Source organism: Nelumbo lutea, chromosome 3 (assembly GCF_056320005.1).
Source record: "Nelumbo lutea isolate HS-2025 chromosome 3, American lotus-T2T, whole genome shotgun sequence".
NCBI classification, from domain to species: Eukaryota; Viridiplantae; Streptophyta; class Magnoliopsida; order Proteales; family Nelumbonaceae; genus Nelumbo; species Nelumbo lutea.
Genome location: NC_142686.1, coordinates 86926492 through 86944094, shown reverse-complemented (window position 1 = coordinate 86944094; position 17603 = coordinate 86926492). Strand labels below are relative to the sequence as shown.

At 34.7% G+C, this 17603-nt stretch overlaps 1 protein-coding gene across 4 annotated transcripts; it reads right to left on the bottom strand.

The window, feature by feature from the left end:
* Window positions 1-11199: 11199 nt before the first annotated feature.
* Window positions 11200-17118, bottom strand: LOC148866210 (uncharacterized). 4 transcript variants are annotated; one of them, XM_088974262.1, is made up of 6 exons: window positions 16696-17118; window positions 15932-16106; window positions 15094-15822; window positions 13452-13893; window positions 12746-12827; window positions 11200-11613 (listed from the first exon to the last, which is right to left on the bottom strand). In XM_088974262.1, exons 1-6 carry the CDS (start codon window positions 16930-16932, stop codon window positions 11410-11412), a joined length of 1869 nt encoding a protein of 622 aa, XP_088830388.1. In that variant the 5' UTR covers window positions 16933-17118; the 3' UTR covers window positions 11200-11409. The 4 variants fall into 4 exon arrangements, with proteins under 4 accessions (XP_088830388.1, XP_088830389.1, XP_088830391.1 ...); XM_088974263.1 differs by having other exon boundaries at window positions 16818-17118; XM_088974265.1 differs by lacking the exon at window positions 16696-17118 and adding an exon at window positions 16220-16599.
* Between the last annotated feature and the right edge of the window lie 485 nt (window positions 17119-17603).

Here is a 17603-nt window from a genome sequence, read left to right as displayed (position 1 = left end):
ACAAAACATTGGTACGTGGCCGAAAACGGTTACATCACTTTACAAAACTTATCCTTCCCATCCTTTTCATTATATAACATTAGGGGTGAGCAAAAAATCCGAAAAACCAAACTAATCAAAATCGAACCGGTCGGTTCAGTTTCGGTTTGGTGTTTTTAAAAAACCAAAGGTACTGGTCCGATTTCGGTTAACCAATTTAAAAAACCGATGATTAATCAAACCAAGCGGTATACATATATTTCTATATATTTATGTATATTATATTATATATATTATAATTTAATAAATATGCTTTATATATAAATATATATTCATAATATATAATATATTACTTATTATTTAAAATATAATGTTTTATATATATTAATAATTTATTATTATTATATATTGTAAAAACTAAAAAATCAAAAAAGTGACAAACCAAACTAGTTAACCGACTAGATTCGATTCGGTTCCGGTTACCAGTTTTTGGAAAACCGGTACTACCGGTTCGGTTGAAGAAAATGTCCCACGGTTCGGTTAACCAAACCGTGAGCACCCGTATATAGCATGTAGGGGATAAAATAAATCTATTGGAAGCACTACGTATTGGATGAAGTGCTAACTTATTGCTTTTAGATCCTGGTGTTATTGTAAATTGTCTTTCTTTTTTTTTTTCCATTACCAAGTAGTGTTCACATAATATTTTCAATGTGCACCATATCTAAATTATGACACAAATTAACACCCAGCAAGGCTAATAAAAAAATTTCTTTTCTTCTTTAAAGCATAACTTCGTCTTTCCATTCTATCACTATTCAAAATAGTTATGTGATTAACTGCACCAAGGATAGTAGGAAAAATTACAATAACAATGGAATAAGCTATTGGCTTGCTCAACAACCTTTGCAATGAGATCAATAACCTTATAATATCAAGTTAGAACAAAAAGTTCTATACCTGTGAGCATTTAGAACCAGTCGTAATCCAATATTAAGTTTATTGCACATCTCAAGTAAACAAGAATTATCGTAACCTTCCTATGGGGCCACAATCTTTGGATTTCATTCTCCGATATATGTTGCCATGTCCTAAGATGCTATGGATACTCTTAGTTTAACCAAGCATTAAACATTAATCAATAATGAACAAGATACACACATGATAATTTCAACAAATCATGAGGCAACCAACCACATATCATGCAAACAAAACATTAATGCATGAAATCACATACAATGGGTAGATATAAATCATAAACAACATAGTAATAGGGCACTGGATAGCAAAATTACTACCAATACATGCTAAAACTTCTAAAACAACACCCAAAACATCTTAGAAATATCTGAAATTTTGTAATATTGTACTACATATTGTCAAAAGGCTATGGAAAAAAATGGACTAAATTAGGTTTAGGAAATCATTGAATCAGTTAGTCAAAGTTTCATATATCACTAAATTAGGACTGAATTGTGTAGTTTTATTGTGATCCAAGGTAGGGAACCCACACAAATAAATTTAGAATGCCCACAAGTCTCAGGGAACAAAGTTTTGTCGAAATTTGAGCTCTATAAGGCCCTAAAAGGACCCATCAAAAATTTTTTACTCAATTGAACTAGCGTGATCTAACAAACTGAATTAATCAAGATGTAGCCTAAATAGGCACAATCTAATCAAGGTTGGTTGTGACTACATTCAGTTTAGTCGGGTTAAATAGACCAAGTCAGGGCAGTCCAAATATGAAATGGGACCTATAAATCAATTGGCTTATTGAGTCATGAAAGGGACCTATAAGTCAATTTGGACCACTTAACTATATGTAGAGAGAAAAGTCCAATAGTGGACTCCTTGGAAAAATCTAGTAGGTACCATCAAAATCCAAATTCTACTCTTACCTCCTAACTTCTCCTCTCACATCCAAAGATCGCATTTAGTAGATTTTTCCTCCTTAACTCCTTAACTCCTCCTTAACTTCTCCTTACCTCCTCTCACATCCAAATTCTACTCTTACCTCCTCCTTACCTCCTCCTTAACTTCTCCTCTCACATCCAAAGAAGTTAAGGAGAAGTTTTTCAAACTATTATTAATAAATGATATTTTTTTGAAAATTATTTTCTATAATTATTAAATTATTTTCTATAATTATTATTAGTCTTATTGTATTACTTTTTTATCTTATTACTAGAATCTCTCTCTCTCTCTCTCTCTCTCTCTCTCTCTCTCTCTCTCTCCACCTTCTAAATAAATGCATTTAGTTTTTCACAATGTATTAAAATATTAATGTTTAAGTTAAAAGTTAAATATAACATTAATATTTTAATACATAGATGAAAAACTAAATGCATTTATTTAGAAGGTGGAGAGAGAGAGAGAGAGAGAGAGAGAGAGAGAGAGATTCTAGTAATACAGTAAGACTAATAATAAAACTAAAGTAATAAAATTTAATAATTAAGTATAAATATTTTACAATTATAAAGTAATAAATTTAATTTCCATTTAAGAATGATTAACATAATAAAAAATTGAAAATAAATTACTGTTTTTTATTTTAACAACAGTAATTGTTAAAATTAACCACAATAATATTATACTTAGTTTATAATAACGAATTCTAACATTATTAAAAATTTTAAACAGTAATAAACTTAGCATAATGTCATAAATTACACATCAAAAAAATTACTAAATAAATTAGAATTTAGTAAAAGTAAAAAATTATTAATCTAAAATTAATTTAAATTCATTTTTAAAATAATAAAAAATAAACACAACAAGTCGGGTTCAATATGGGTTTGCCTTCACCCTACCCAAGCCCTCATTTTGCCACATTGTTAGGCTTTTAGCCTTTGGCCACATCACCATGCCTCCAATTTCATTGTTGCAATATCAATTATTTTGATATTTTTAGTAATGAATTATTCATTAATACATAAATTTTTGAAAATTAATTTATTCATATATCAATATTATTGAACAATCAATAATGGACTTTTACCGTATTAAATGATAAAGTTTCATTTATTGACAAATTCAGTGATGCTTCCAAAATAATTGCAAAAGTAGTGATTGGGATGACTATTTCTTTTCACTAACCCTTAATTAAAAACCACCAAAGTTTTCTTCCTTTCTTCTGATATCCCTCCGATCAAAATTTTAGGGTTTCTTTCTGATCCCATCTTGGTCCTTACTGTTTTATCTTCGAACAGAATTTATCTTTCTATTGATCAAATGGTTTATTCATCTCTTTAGTTATGGGTTCGAATTAAAAGCAACGGAACAGGGTGGGTGATTTGCAGAGGAGAGGCATTCATCGAGTTAATCCTTTGGTTTTATGTTTTTTTTTTTTTTTACTCTAATGAGGGGTGACATCCTAATCAAGTGATTCATAGTGGTTTCTTCTTGTTTTTAATGGATTTGATTTTACCATGTCTAGTTTTGCATGCCAATATTTAAATTCTAAGCCAGATTGGAAGGGTTTGACTAAGATATGGGAAAGATATGATATCTGAAAAACTTCTAACCAGTCAACTAGAATCATAAATGTGGTAGCCAGTCAGGTGTTAATTATCAAAATTCATGGGTGGGTTTTGATTAGTTAAAACTCTTCCCATACCATGTCTTTCTTACATAATAGATATTTAAAATATAACTAAATTTGTCAATAAACCAAACTTTGTCATTTTATATGTAAAATGTTCATCAATAATTAATGAAAACATTAATAACTTCTATTATTTATTGAAAATTTTAAATATATAAATATTAATTATTATTATTATTATTATTATTATTATTATTATTATTATTATTATTATTATTATTATTATATACAATTAGTTATATATTATTACTTCCTAGAATTGATAATTATTACCTAAAATTTTTAGTGATTTTCAAAAAACAATATTGATTTTGAAAATTAATTTTGGTAATAAAAAATTATTTATTGATGTTTCATTTATATTAGCTTTTGGTAATTATTAAATATTAAATTATAAAATTATTGGGGAATTTTAACTGTATTTATAATTTTTGTGACTATTTAGAAAATTTAATATCTTTTAATATTATTAAAATAGAAGATTTTAATCATTCCCATAATTAATTATTGGTAATTTACATTGGTTTTTGATGACTATTAAATTGGTAAATTATTGGGGAGTTTTAACATTGATAATGTACATTTTGTAATTACTAACAATTTCCATAATTATTGATAACTTACATTCAGTGAGTTCCATAAACTAATTTTCATGTTTTTGGTAATTTAATTTAGTTAAAGTTAATTTAAAAAAAATCTAATTTACTAGAATTTTTTTATATTTCCAGTAAATAATTATTTATAAATTCAGATTTTTTGAAAATTAATTTATTCATATCAATTTAGATGTTTATTGTTAAATTTTTCAAAACTAATTTATTCATATCAATATTTGTACCAAGGATTTTTAAGTTATTCAACTTTTTCATGCTATTTTTTTTTATGTTATGCAAACAACAATAAATAGAGATTTTTTATTAATTTAGTTTTAAACATCCCCTGCCAAAGTGTCAACTAGTTGGTTGGTATGATCTCCTACTAGTTGTAGGAAAGACTTAGGATCGAATCCTACTTGCACATGGGTTGGGGGCTTTAAGCCTTCCCACTACTTTGACCTTTGCAAAAAAAAAAAAAAAAGAAATCCGTCCATTGACATCTTTTAGATTATCAATTAATAAAATTAATCAACTTTCTAATTTTCCTATGCAATGCACGGAATCCTACTAGTATCGGCAACCTCAGGAGCTGGTATAAATTGTACGAAATGATACAGTACAATACATATTAATACTTTGACTTTGAACCTTGGTTGCAACTAAGGCCAAGTTTGGAGTGCTTATTTGAAAAACAAGTGCTAATCCTAATAAGTTCTCATGAGTGTGTTTAATGAAAAAAAGCACTTATTTCAATTAGGGATGGTGTGGGTATTTTTCAAAATGGCGAGGCAGCCAAGACAGGCCAGAAAAGAAATAGGCACTTAAAATAAGCCCGAATTTTGGGTTTCTCGAATAGAATAAGCACTTGTTTTGGGCTTATTTTCGAAACGCCAGTAAGTATTTATTGGTGTGGTCCCGGCCCAAAATAAGTGTATATTCCAATAAGCACTTATTTTTATGCACTCCCAAACTTGACCTAAATTTGTAGAGCTACAATTAGAGCAAAGGAGGCATAACCCTAGCGAATAGACAACCGAAACTTGGCCTAAATCACAAGGGCTGTGCCCTTTTTATCAGAATTAGGATGTTCATTGTTTTGGGTTCTAACATTTGTGTTCCTCTCAATCTTATTCATTGTTTTGGTACATTTTGAATTTATTTATGTATTTTATGTTCTCTGTATAAGGTGAGTAGAAATTATAGTCCCATTTAACAGAGAGATACCGCAATCCATTTCAGGGGACTGTAAACATTTTCCTCGCATTAATGTTGTCAGGCTCAGTCCGGACCTGTTTTGGAGAACAGGGAACCCAAAACAAAAACAGTTCTTTGGCTGATTTGATATCGCCCAAAATTATTAGAAATGTTGACTTGGTCAAACCTATCCTACCCTAAAAATATGTATATTCTGTTACAACCTACACTTTCTTGATATAATATATTTTTATTCTCTTTTGGTTTTTCTTTTCACTGTCAATTGAACAAGTCAAAGCGATTGATCTGATGATTAGATTTTTCAACCCGTGACCCATCACGAAAACGATTGTCAGGCCCAAATCTGACAATGTTGCTTCATGTGGGTGCCCTTCAAGGACTCGCAGTAAAGCAACATAAGAGTATTCCATGGAATTGCAGAGCAAAGTTTCACATTGAATCCTTCTGTAATCCACAAAGCAGTGTAGTAATGTAGCTTCTTCCCTCGGCAATGTTACAAGTTAGTGCATCCCCTCTTTGCATTTGAATCAGTCAAGGTTATGTTATTTTTCTGTTTTTTCTTGCTGTTAGTAGTTGTTTTGGTCTTTGTCAGTTGAGTAAAATTAGGAGTCATAAGTTATCTCAGTTAGTTGAGTAATGTTAGCAAGTCAGTTGAGTAAAATTAGGAGTCATATGTCTTAGTTAGTTGAGAAATGTTAGCAAGTCAGTTCAGCTATTTAATTATAAATAAGAGTCTGTAATCTCAAGTTAATTGGTGAGTTGTTTCGAGTTTATTACCTCCTAACCTGTTATATGTTTCTCACTGAGTAATAAATAGTTTACTATTCTGTTCTATTTGTTTTTTGTGTTATGGTATCAGGGCCTGGTTGCTCACTACGTGTTCTTGAAATTATTCAATGAATTTGTTGGGCTGTGTGTAGTATTTTTTTTTCTTAGCTTTCACGATGAACGGAGGTAGTTGTGCTTCTCAAATGACCATTAAGAAGCTTGTTGGCACCAATTATCAATATTGGCGATTGTGCATGGAGGCTTATCTTCAAGGACAGGATCTGTGGGATCTTGTTACAAGCGATGATACACTTCCTGATGATACTCCACAGCTTGTCGATGCAAGATGAAAATGGAATATAAAGAGTGGAAAGGCTTTGTTTGCTCTCAGAACTTCAATCATCAAGGAATATATTGATCACGTACGCAAGCTGGATTCGCCGAAGAAAATTTGGAATACTCTTGAAAGATTGTTCACCTAGAAAAATACAATGCGATTGCAATACCTTGAAAATGAGCTTGCTTCTTTAACTCAAGGTAATATGTCCATTTCTGATTATTTTCTCAAAGTCAAGAATGTGTGTGCAAAAATTTCAGAATTGGACAGTGAGGAACCGATAAGTGATGCAAGGCTACGACGCTATTTGATTTGTGGCCTAAGAAAAGAATTCATGCCATTCATCTCATCTATTCAAGGGTGGACAAACCAACCGTCTATTGTTGAGTTAGAGAATCTGTTATCTAACCAGGAAGCTTTGGTTAAACAAATGTTTGGCAAGTTTCCAAATGTTGAAGATTGTCAAAGACAAGTCGAAGACAAGGAATGCTCACAAACACTCATCAAGTGGTAGTAAGCAGCAAAAAGCTGAGGGGGAGCAGTCGAGCACTTCCAAATTAACATGTTATCAGTGCGGAAAGGTAGGACACAAAGGCAAATTATTGCATGAAGATAGTGTGTAAAAAGTGCGGCAAACCTGGCCATATTAAGTCAAATTATCGTGTTAAGCTTGTAGAATCAGATGCCAATATAGCACATGAAGCGAAAGAAGAAGATGAGTTGATCTGGGACAAATGTTTGTCTATTGAGATAATTGATCAACCCGATAATATTGCTTCAGTTATGTATCAAAATGACCCAAGTGCAAGTAGTTGCATTGATTATGAGAAATAGTGGATTGTTGATTCGGGCTGCACACATCATGCCACCGGAGACACAACAGTACTCTATGATGTTCGTCCCCATCTAAGAAATCGAGTGATTGTGACTGCTGACAATTCACTACACTTGGTAATGAAGGAAGGACAATTCAATGTTAAAGCTGAAAATTCGAATGGTGAAGGTCTTACTCTTGAAGATGTGTATCAAGTACCAGGCTTGAAGAAGAATCTTGCTTCAGTCTCTCAAATCACTGACTCCAGAGAGTTTGTTCTGTTCGGTCCAGATAAGGTATGTATCCTTAAGAATTTAAGGTGTATTGATGTTGATGTTTTGTTCATTGGGAGAAAGAAAAATTCTTTGTACGTGTTGTCCGCTAGTGAAGCTTATGTTGGCAGGACAAGTCAAAATACCAGTGTCTCTCTTTGGCATGCTCGACTTGGGCATGTTGGTTATCAATTGTTGTAGCAAATATCAACAAATAGATTGCTCAAGGGTGTTCCTCTCTTCAATTCAGAACGTTCAGGCGGAGTATGTGTTGGTTGTCAATATGGAAAATCCCACCGTCTTCCATTCCAGAAATCCATGAGTCATGCGTCTTCAATGTTTCAGCTTATTCATTCTGATCTCATGGGACCAACAAGCACTCCAAGTTATAGTGGCTTTCGCTATATGATGGTTGTTGTGGATGATTTCTCTCGGTACAGCTGGGTATATTTTTTGGAAAACAAGAGTGAAGTTCTCACCCACTTCACGCAATTTAAGATGATGGTGGAAAAAGAGTTCAGTTCAGTCATAAAGTGTCTGCGAACGGATAATGGAGGAGAATTTCTATCTCATGAATTTTTAAGATTTTGTGAAGAGCATGGCATCAAACGTCAATTTACATGTCCAAATACCCCACAACAGAATGGGGTTGTTGAGCGGAAGTTGGCACATCTCACGGCAGTCACCTTATCCTGGCTGCATGATAAAATTCTCCCTCGAGAGCTATGGGCAGAAGCTATGCAATGTGCTTGTCATGTGATCAATCGGTTGCCTTCATGGCCAGGTACATCAAAATCTCCTTTTGAGTTGTTGTTCAATACCAAGCCTGATGTGAGTTATTTTAGAATTTTTGGCTCTCTTTGCTATGTTCATGTACCTAAACATAGCCGAGCTAAGCTTGACCCCAAAGCAAAAAAGTGTGTTTGTTGGTTATGATGCTCACAGGGAGGGATGGAGGTGTATGGATCCTATCTCTAAGAAGATTGTTACTTCTCGTGATGTTATTTTTGATGAAGTCTCAATTTTTTATCCAAGCTCTGCTTAGGAAGAAAATTCTGAATTTGTGCCTCTCACTGACTCTAATCTTGAATCACCTCCTACTGAATTTGGTTCTAGTGAAAGGGGGAGTTTGGAGTCCATCTCTCAAAATGATCCACCACAAAGTGAAGTTACACCAAGAAGAACATCAAGGCAACGAAGGCTACCCACTCATTTAAATGATTATGAAGTCCAGCTAAATCAAGGTACTGCCCTTGCGTATTTTATGATGGAAGACACACTTGAAAATGAACCCACATCTTATCTTGAAGCTCAAGGAAAGCCTGAGTGGGAAAATGCAATGAGGGATGAAATTGCAGCTTTGATGAAGAATTCTACTTGGGATTTGGTTCCCAAACCAAATGATGTTGATGTCATTACATGTAAATGGGTTTACAAGTTAAAGAAACCAGCAGATTGAAGCATTGCAAGACACAAAGCTCGCTTAGTTGCTCGTGGCTTTTCTCAACAGTATGGTTTGGATTATGATGACACATTCAGTCCTCTTGCGAAAATGGTTACGGTCTGCACTATTATTTTCTTGGCTGCAAGCAAAGGTTGGACTTTTTGGCAACTTGATGTGAAGAACACCTTCCTCTATGGTGAACTAGATCGTGATATTTACATGGAGCAACCACAGGGGTTCGTGTCAGAGAAGTTTCCCGAACATGTATGTCGACTTAAAAAGGCGCTTTATGGCCTCAAGCAAGCGCCTCGAGCTTGGTATGGAAAGATTGCCGAGTATTTTAAATTCTGTGGTTTTTATCCTTCAAATTCAGATCCTAGTCTCTTTGTTAAGGTGAAGGCATCTTTGTCCATTATGATTATTCATTATGTGAATGATATAATAGTTACAGGAGGTGATACAGCTGAAATCATGTGCCTTCAAGAAGATTTATCTGTTCGTTTTGAAATAAAAAACTTGGGTGAAACTCATTGTTTTTTGGGTTTAGAATTAGAACGATCAGATGGTTACTTCCTTTCACAAAAAGGATATGCTGCAAAGATTTTAAAACGGTTCGGTATGGAGAAATCAAACTCTACAACTACTCCCATGGATCCGAGTCTCAAGTTATAAAATGATGAAGGAAAGTTTTTGCATGATGTAACTGAATATTGTAGAATGGTGGGGAGTTTATTGTATTTGATAATTACTCGCCCAGATATTACTTTTTCAGTGGGCATAATTTCTCAGTTCATGGAGCGACCTTGTGTTGGTCATATGGCTGCTACAAAACGCATATTGAGGTATGTGAAAGGAACCTTGAATTATAGCTTACTTTATCAACACAAAGGGATTTCTTCTCTGCAAGATTATGTCGATGTTGATTGGGCTGGGAATATAAATGATAGACGCTCCACCACAGGCTACTGTTTTAATATTGGTTCAGCAGTTATATCATGGTGTAGTAAGAAGCAAGCTACAGTGGCGTTATCAAGCACAGAGGCTGAATATGTTGCAGTCACTTTAGCTTCTCAAGAGTGTATCTGGCTTACAAGACTTCTTCAAGATGTTAATGAAGCTTCAAAGTTTCCAATTCCCATTTTTTGTGATAATGAAAATGCCACTAGACTTGCTGAAAACCCGGTGTTTCATGCTTGCACGAAGCATATTGCTGTTCACTATCATTTTATTCGAGACAAGGTGCTGAATCAAGAAATTGAGTTGCTTGCCATACGCACAATTGAGCAGGTTGCAGATGGATTTACAAAGGCTCTATCTAGAGCTAAATTTGAAGAATTTCGAAGAAAACTTGGTCTTGTTGATCGAGGGAATGCACTAAGGGGGAGTGTTACAAGTTAGTGCATCCCCTCCTTGCATTTGAATCAGTCAAGGTTATTTTTCTATTTTTTCTTGTTGTTAGTAGTTGTTTTGGTCTTTGTCAATTGAATAAAATTAGGAGTCATAAGTTATCTCAGTTAGTTGAGAAATGTTAGCAAATCAGTTGAGTAAAATTAGGAGTCATAAGTCTTAGTTAGTTGAGAAATGTTAGCAAGTCAGTTCAGCTATTTAATTATAAATAAGAGTCTGTAATCTCAAGTTAATTGGTGAGTTGTTTTGAGTTTATTACCTCCTAATCTGTTATATGTTTCTCACTCTGTTCTATTTGTTTTTTGTGTTGGGCAATGTCTAACATGCCTTTTGTGATGGAGTTTTTCATGAATATAAAAACTAAATGATTCCTAGGGGATTGACTTCAGTGGCAAATGATTTATTTAAATCTGGTGTTCACAAGGAATTTATGTATTGTGATTGTTCTCTGCATGTGTAGTTTCTGGGGGGAGTTGTTTGTTTCTCTGCTGTACATCATCTCCTGTACCCTGTTATGTGAATATATAATCTACATCTTTTGTTACTTTCTTCCAAAAAAATTGGGAGTTTTTCATGACTATCAACTCCAGATTAATACTTTTTGATGGAAAACATTAACTAGCCACCATATAGCTTTTCTTCTATTAGAACCATTCCATGTTTTGCTCCAATAGAGCAGTTACTCAACCCCTATAAATTTGGATATGTTCTTCCATACCAAAAAAGTTTCGGATATTTTTACTATCAAAGTGATAATAATCTATTTTGCAGAAACTTGTGAGAATGGCTCCATTGCTATATTCACTTTTCATGTACAGAACTTACACATCAAGACGACTCTCAAAGATCCAGCGAGTAATATACAAGATAATGCTACTAATCACGTAAATAAAATCCAAACAAGAAAACTGTGGTGTCGTGCTACTAGAATGAGAGAAGCGACTTCCTTCCAGATGCACTGTTTCAAATCTTGTTATAACCAACTACAACATTTGAAATGGGATGATGGAATCCGTCCAGTTTGACGTATGTACTCTGTTTGGGCATTAGTTCTTTGTGCTTGCTGATTCCTTCTGGCTTCAGCAGCTGCTCTCTTTTGTTCTGATTGCTGCCTTGTCATTGCAATCTTCTTCATAATCTTCTCTTGAGCATGAGCTCTCATTTGTTCTACTTGAGCCTGGAAGATATTGCAGATATAAATTTCACCTCAGAGCCAATATGAGGATAAATTAATCTTCCTGAGCTGATCTTTTTTTTTTTTTCTTTTTCTATCTTCCTGAGTCATCAGGCAGTTTGACACAGTATATAATGAAATAATAAAATCTTCACCCAACCAAATAATTACATTCTTGGGCTAAATTGTCTCAGAAATATCTATAGAAAAGTCTCAAAAATGGATAGACTTGATAATGCTTCAAGTTCTTATCAATTCTAAACCAGAACAGTTAGTTTTTCTGAAGTACTGAATTATGTTTTTTATTTTTTATTTTTGTGTTGTCAATTGAGTTACAGTTTTTTATGTCTTCAACCATTACATGCCTACTGGAAAGTACCTATGCATCCTAGATTTAGATTCTTCTTATGGAGAATCTTAAGGAATTTTAAAGGTTTAACAGAGATTCTGGTTTGTTCTGTGATCAAGGGAAGAGAGGTAATTCTTCTTTCCAACATGCCTAAGTGTCCTCATGTACAGGAGGTTTAAGTACAGTGGAGGATTCAAAGGTAGTAATTTTGGTACAAATGATGTATAGTACATATTGTTATACTGGCCAAAATTGTTTTTTATTTATTTTTTGTAGACTATAGAATTTGTTTTTATGGTGCTGCAGGTGGATCTTTTTTTTTTTTTTTTGCTCAATTGGGATGCAGTCAGCTGATGAGCTTAAGGCAATTTTTGAAGCTACTCATTTTGAAAAGGACAATTCTGTAGCAGTGGAATCAGCCACCTTGGGTCTGTTTGCACATGGTGGATGATATCAAGCCTATTTGTAAATCTTTTAATAGAATGTATTTTGTGTATATAAAATAGGGAGACCAATAGGACTGTATTAGCACAATATAGCACTGTTTTTTTCTGCATAATGAATTTCCATTTTTTCTATTAAAAAAATGTAGTTGATCATCAGTTTGTCCTCATTCCTCAATCCTCAATTGTTTTTCTGGGTTTGAAATACAGTTAAATGATGTCACTTTAGAAATTTGTCAACTGGACAAGTTTTTGGCATTGAGAAGAGGTTTTGAACAGTTAATAGAATACTTCCAAGTCAAAATAATTAAAAAATAATACAAATAAGAACAACGTAGAATACCTCCACTCTCCTCATTTCTGCTTCTATTTTTGCTTTTTGCTGGCTTTCCCATGCCTGAATTTTGATCTCTTCACGCCTGTACCTGAAATGTCATGTTACCTCTTTTCAGAAACTAGACAGTTCAGAGTTCACAGCAATACTCTAATATCAACATTAACTTAGGTGCTGTTTGGATAGACTTCTACTTTTGTACTTTTAAAAATACCAAAGCACAAAGTACATAAAATACTTTTACTTCAGTATTTTTGCTTTGAAAACTATTTGGGTAAAAAATTTTGAAAGTATGCTTTCCAAAACAGAAGTACCATTTTTTGTTTGGCAAAAGTACGTACTTTTGTGCTTCCAGTGACAGTTTCCGGTGGTTTGCGGTCTGAGACCGGCAATGGCAGTCCGACTCTAGCAGCGGCAAGCAAAGGTAAGGTCAAGAGTTTTATCGAATGGTGGTCACATTCACACATGACCCACTGTTCGCACAAAATGGAAGCACTATTTCCCCAAAAGCACAAAAGTATAAAATATATGAAACAAACACTATATCGTGTTTTTCATACTTTCATACTTTCAAAAGTACAAAGTACTTTATAAAAGTCTATCCAAACAGGGCCTTAATCTACATAAAGCAAAATATGAACTCCATTTTATTTTAGTTGTCCTATTTTGTAACTTTGTGGGTTTGGAGTTGATAAGAGAGGATTTAAGGACAAACCTGGCTGTGTGTTTAGATTTTTCAGCTTCCTCCCATGCAGCTGCGCGATTTTCATATTCAGTCTTAATCAGTTGCTCTGGATCAACGGATTCAGTAGTAGTCTTGTTTTCCACCTCATCTTTACTTGCCCAAGCAGCAATGTTCATCTTACCAAGTTGAACACCAAGAGCTACAATCTCTCTCCGAGTCTTGAGTTTCAATTCTTGCTCAGAAAGATCCTTTTTATCACCTTTTTGACATTCTGATTCATCATCCGTGGTGGCCTCCAGAGGTGTAGATGCCGGTGCTCCTCGTCTAGGGGTAGATGGAATTGAAGATGTAGGGCTTCGGAGTGGAGTTGTTGATCCAACAGGAGTTGCAGTCCTTGAAGGCTCTTGACTTGGGATAGGGGTCATTTCTGTTCCCATATCTCTCATGGATACTGCTCTTATACTGGGAAAAACTGCATGATTTAAAGGTCATCTTATGTATGAGTATGACAAGAAATAAACCCTCAAAAACATTTGGTAAAGATGATATATTCATATTCAAGCATCCAATCACCTTAATAAGAAATGATGTTACATTGTCAACTTCTGGGAAGAAAGCAAAATGTCAAAAACTAGTTACAAAAAAAAATTATATGAAATACATGGAAAGAAAAACTAAACTCTAATAGCATAAACGAACATAAATATAGGCGTTGTTTGGCAAGTCTTTCAACAGTCTTTTGGTCTTTTGAAAGATCGGAAGATCAATTTTTTGTATTTTTCTATTTGATAATAGAAAGACGAAAAGAAATGAAGACGAGCACCTGGAAAGACCAAAATGGCCAAAAATCAGGAAGCTTCAAATTAAGTTTTTGGCCTTTCACTCTTCCTGCACCTCAAATATCCTTCTAATCCGTTTTTAACAGCCTGGTATACCAAGATATTTAACAAACAGTCTTGGTCTTTAAAGACCAGCTCCGAAAAACTAAGTACGTCTTTTGGTCTGCTGGGCTGTAAAAAGATCTACTTAGAAAGACTTTCCAAACAGCATCATAGTTAAAGAGATCTTACCTTCATTGGAGAACATCCACATTCCAGAATAACCACTGGGAACACTAGCATAGGTGTAATAGGAATTTATACAGATGGAAAAATCAACCATTTCAGACCAATCAATGCATCATTTTAATTCTTCTTTCTTCTTACAGTGATTATCATCTCTTTTCCAACTTTTCACAGGTATATGATATGTTGGTTAAGTTAAGTAAATCCAAGAAACCTCTTCATGTGCCCCCATGGTTCAATAAAAAATTGGTGGGTTCCAAGCCCAAAGGTTCTCAGAGTTGTATGGTAAAAGCATGCTGGTAAGTGGTAAGGGCTTGCACCCGAGTTACTTCTTTACATTAAGAATGAATCATACAATGATTATGAAATCACATGATTAAAAAATCTTGTAAATAAAATGCATATATTATCAAACCAAACTTTAACCCATAAAAAGCTGTTGTGCAATGCAATACATAAAATTGCCCAAAGAAATAGAAATCTAAACTGTGTTCTAAAAGTACTTTTGAGGCAAAAACAGGACGTTTTAAAGCAAGAAGTTTTAACATATGAAGATTTCTTTCCAATTCTCAATCTACAATTTGATGATAACAAAAGAGGCAGTATACCTGTCACATCTGCTGTGGGCCTCTCTGAACCAGATAATTCATTATGATCCACGTCCTTCTTGGCTTTATTAAGGGGGCACAGATCAACCGACACATCCGTCCCATTTTCTGGACCTGAAATGGAAGGAGCTCCAGAGCTAACAAAAGAGAACTTCTCCATCATTATTTGTGTGGTCGAATGACAGGAATCAATCCGTTTTGTTTCTGCTAGTGGAATAAGTGATGCCTTCTGATCAGAACCAGAAGATTCTGGTGCAACCCTCACCAAATTGTTCACTGGCTGCCGGTACATCTGATTCTGCAAATTAGCCTTCTTGGAATGATTTGGATGTAGGGGCTGCCTGTTCACTAACCATTTCTCTGCATCATTCCACTTAGATGGCACAGAACGAGAGAAGGGTCTCATTATGGGATTGTGCAATGACCTCTCTCCCTTATGAAATTCAAAGCTGGATGAACTAGCATTACTGTCATAATCAGGATTCTCTTCTTCCATAGATTTAACAGGGTGAACTGTGCTCAAGCTACTGGTAACAGATCTTAATGATTGCTGTTTGACACGACCCATGTCCCCAGTTTCTTTACTCAGTGCTATATCCTTTGGCTGGAGAACTGTCTGATTACCTTGGCTGGAATTTAATGACCCCTCAGCACATAATCTTACTGAGGATGCTTCTACGTTGGCAGTTACAGTGTGAAGGGAAGCACTTGGCAAATCTTTCAAACCATCTGCAATAAATCAACATTCAGATACAGAACATAGCTCTAGGAAGGACAATTTTCAAATCAAAATGCACAAGCTAAAGGTTTCATTTAGTAGGGCTACTAAATACAAGACCTTCCTCTTCAAAATCTCCATCTTTTGGGGCTAATAGGCTACTCTTTACGAACTCTGCATCTTCAAGCCTGGAGGGAGATGTTCTGGAGGAATTGCTATTTGTCCCATCCTTTTTTCTCTGATGGTGAGGTCCCATAAGCTTTAGCCGCAACTTACTTGGGGAAATTATACCCGTCTGCATTGAAGTTCAAATCGAAAGGAAACCCATAAGAAAATTAACCTAAAATTCCCATCATTCTATGTATAATCAACTTAAAACAATACCAGGACTCATTCTGTTCTTAGTACCCAATGAAAATCTGAATCGACTAGAAAATAAGTGACCTAACGTGGAAGATTGATGACTGTATCCCTTCCCAAACTCAGATTAAACTCTTGCGGCGCCACTTAAAAATAAAAAACTGAGAAACTTAAAGAAAACATACAGCACGAAGTTCTGGGGCAAAACAAAACATCCCGTCTCCCTCAAAGAAAAGAAAAAAAAAATAACGAAAACAATCTACTTTGTTTAAACCATGATTTGTTCTTTCATTTCTCTACCACCCACTACATTGCATACCCACATAAGAAAACCAATAAAAATCACAAAAAGAGGGTAAAAATAGAGACAACACGAGACAGTCAAGAACCCAACAAGGCCAATACTGCAATGCAAAGAGATCCATCCCATGGTCAAGATCTCCAATCACTGCATATCTTCAAAGATACAGAACAAAACGAAATGGGTAGTTGTCATTTCCTTTTCTGGAGCAAGAAAACTATACCTGAACTTTATCAATCCTCTCATACTCCATGATCTCTCTCTCCCCCTCTCGCTCCCTCTGGGATTTGGAGAATAAGAAGAGAAATGCAGCAAAACTATAAGCCTTGCAGTGGAGGGTAGTACCTTCCTCACTGGTCTGTGTACATTTTGTAGTTGACACTTCAGAGTCAGAGGAGTAAGACAAAGACCGGGGTCGGCGATCTTTTGAAAATCCAGCTGAGATATCTTGGACACCCATCAGTTTTCCTCGGCGATTTTCAAAGCTGGGTTTGTTTTCTAAGTATGACCACGACCAGAGAAAGGCACTCCAATTTCCGTCAGTATTTATTCTTTCTTTACTTTTATGACCAACTTTTCAACAGTCCATCAAATTTCCCTGCTTGGGAGCTGTAAAAAGTCTTGGATCTGATCAATCAATCCATCCATCAGTCTCTCCTTTGGTTATGGTTCTTATTCCAATAAAATTTTTTGAGAACCCGTGCATCAATCTGTCAATTCCTGCTTCAAAAGAAGAATCAATTACGAAGAGATTTTAATTGTGCCTACTTTACACGCGGCATGCATCCAATGGCCTAGATGGCTCGAACCCATTATTGGGACCCATTAGGTTTAACGGCTAAGATAGCCCAATTGTGATTATAATGCTTGCTGATCAAGGTGTTTACTGTTTAGCAAAGCCCCATGAGCCATGATCAGTCGTCAGTAGAAAAGAGAAGAGAAGCCCAAAAAACAGTATTTTGGGATGTTTTGAATTGATTGGAGGGAACAAAACTATACAGGCATTCATTAAAAAGTAAAAACATCCAAAGCAAAACAGTGATAAATTTCATCTCTATGTCCTGATGTCCCATGTCCATCCATTCTGTCTACTGAAAAGAATTGGTTTTTGCATGGGACCCACTACAAGGT

Bases quoted from the DNA above. Each gene is read 5' to 3' on its own strand.
- LOC148866210 (XM_088974262.1), bottom strand. From the start codon at position 16,932: ATGGGTGTCCAAGATATCTCAGCTGGATTTTCAAAAGATCGCCGACCC. The intron at 16,107-16,695 runs GTATAGTTTTCT...ACTTCAATGCAG, and splicing joins AGAGGATTGATAAAGTTCAG to ACGGGTATAATTTCCCCAAG. The intron at 11,614-12,745 runs GTATTCTACGTT...AATATCTTCCAG, and splicing joins CAGAAATGAGGAGAGTGGAG to GCTCAAGTAGAACAAATGAG.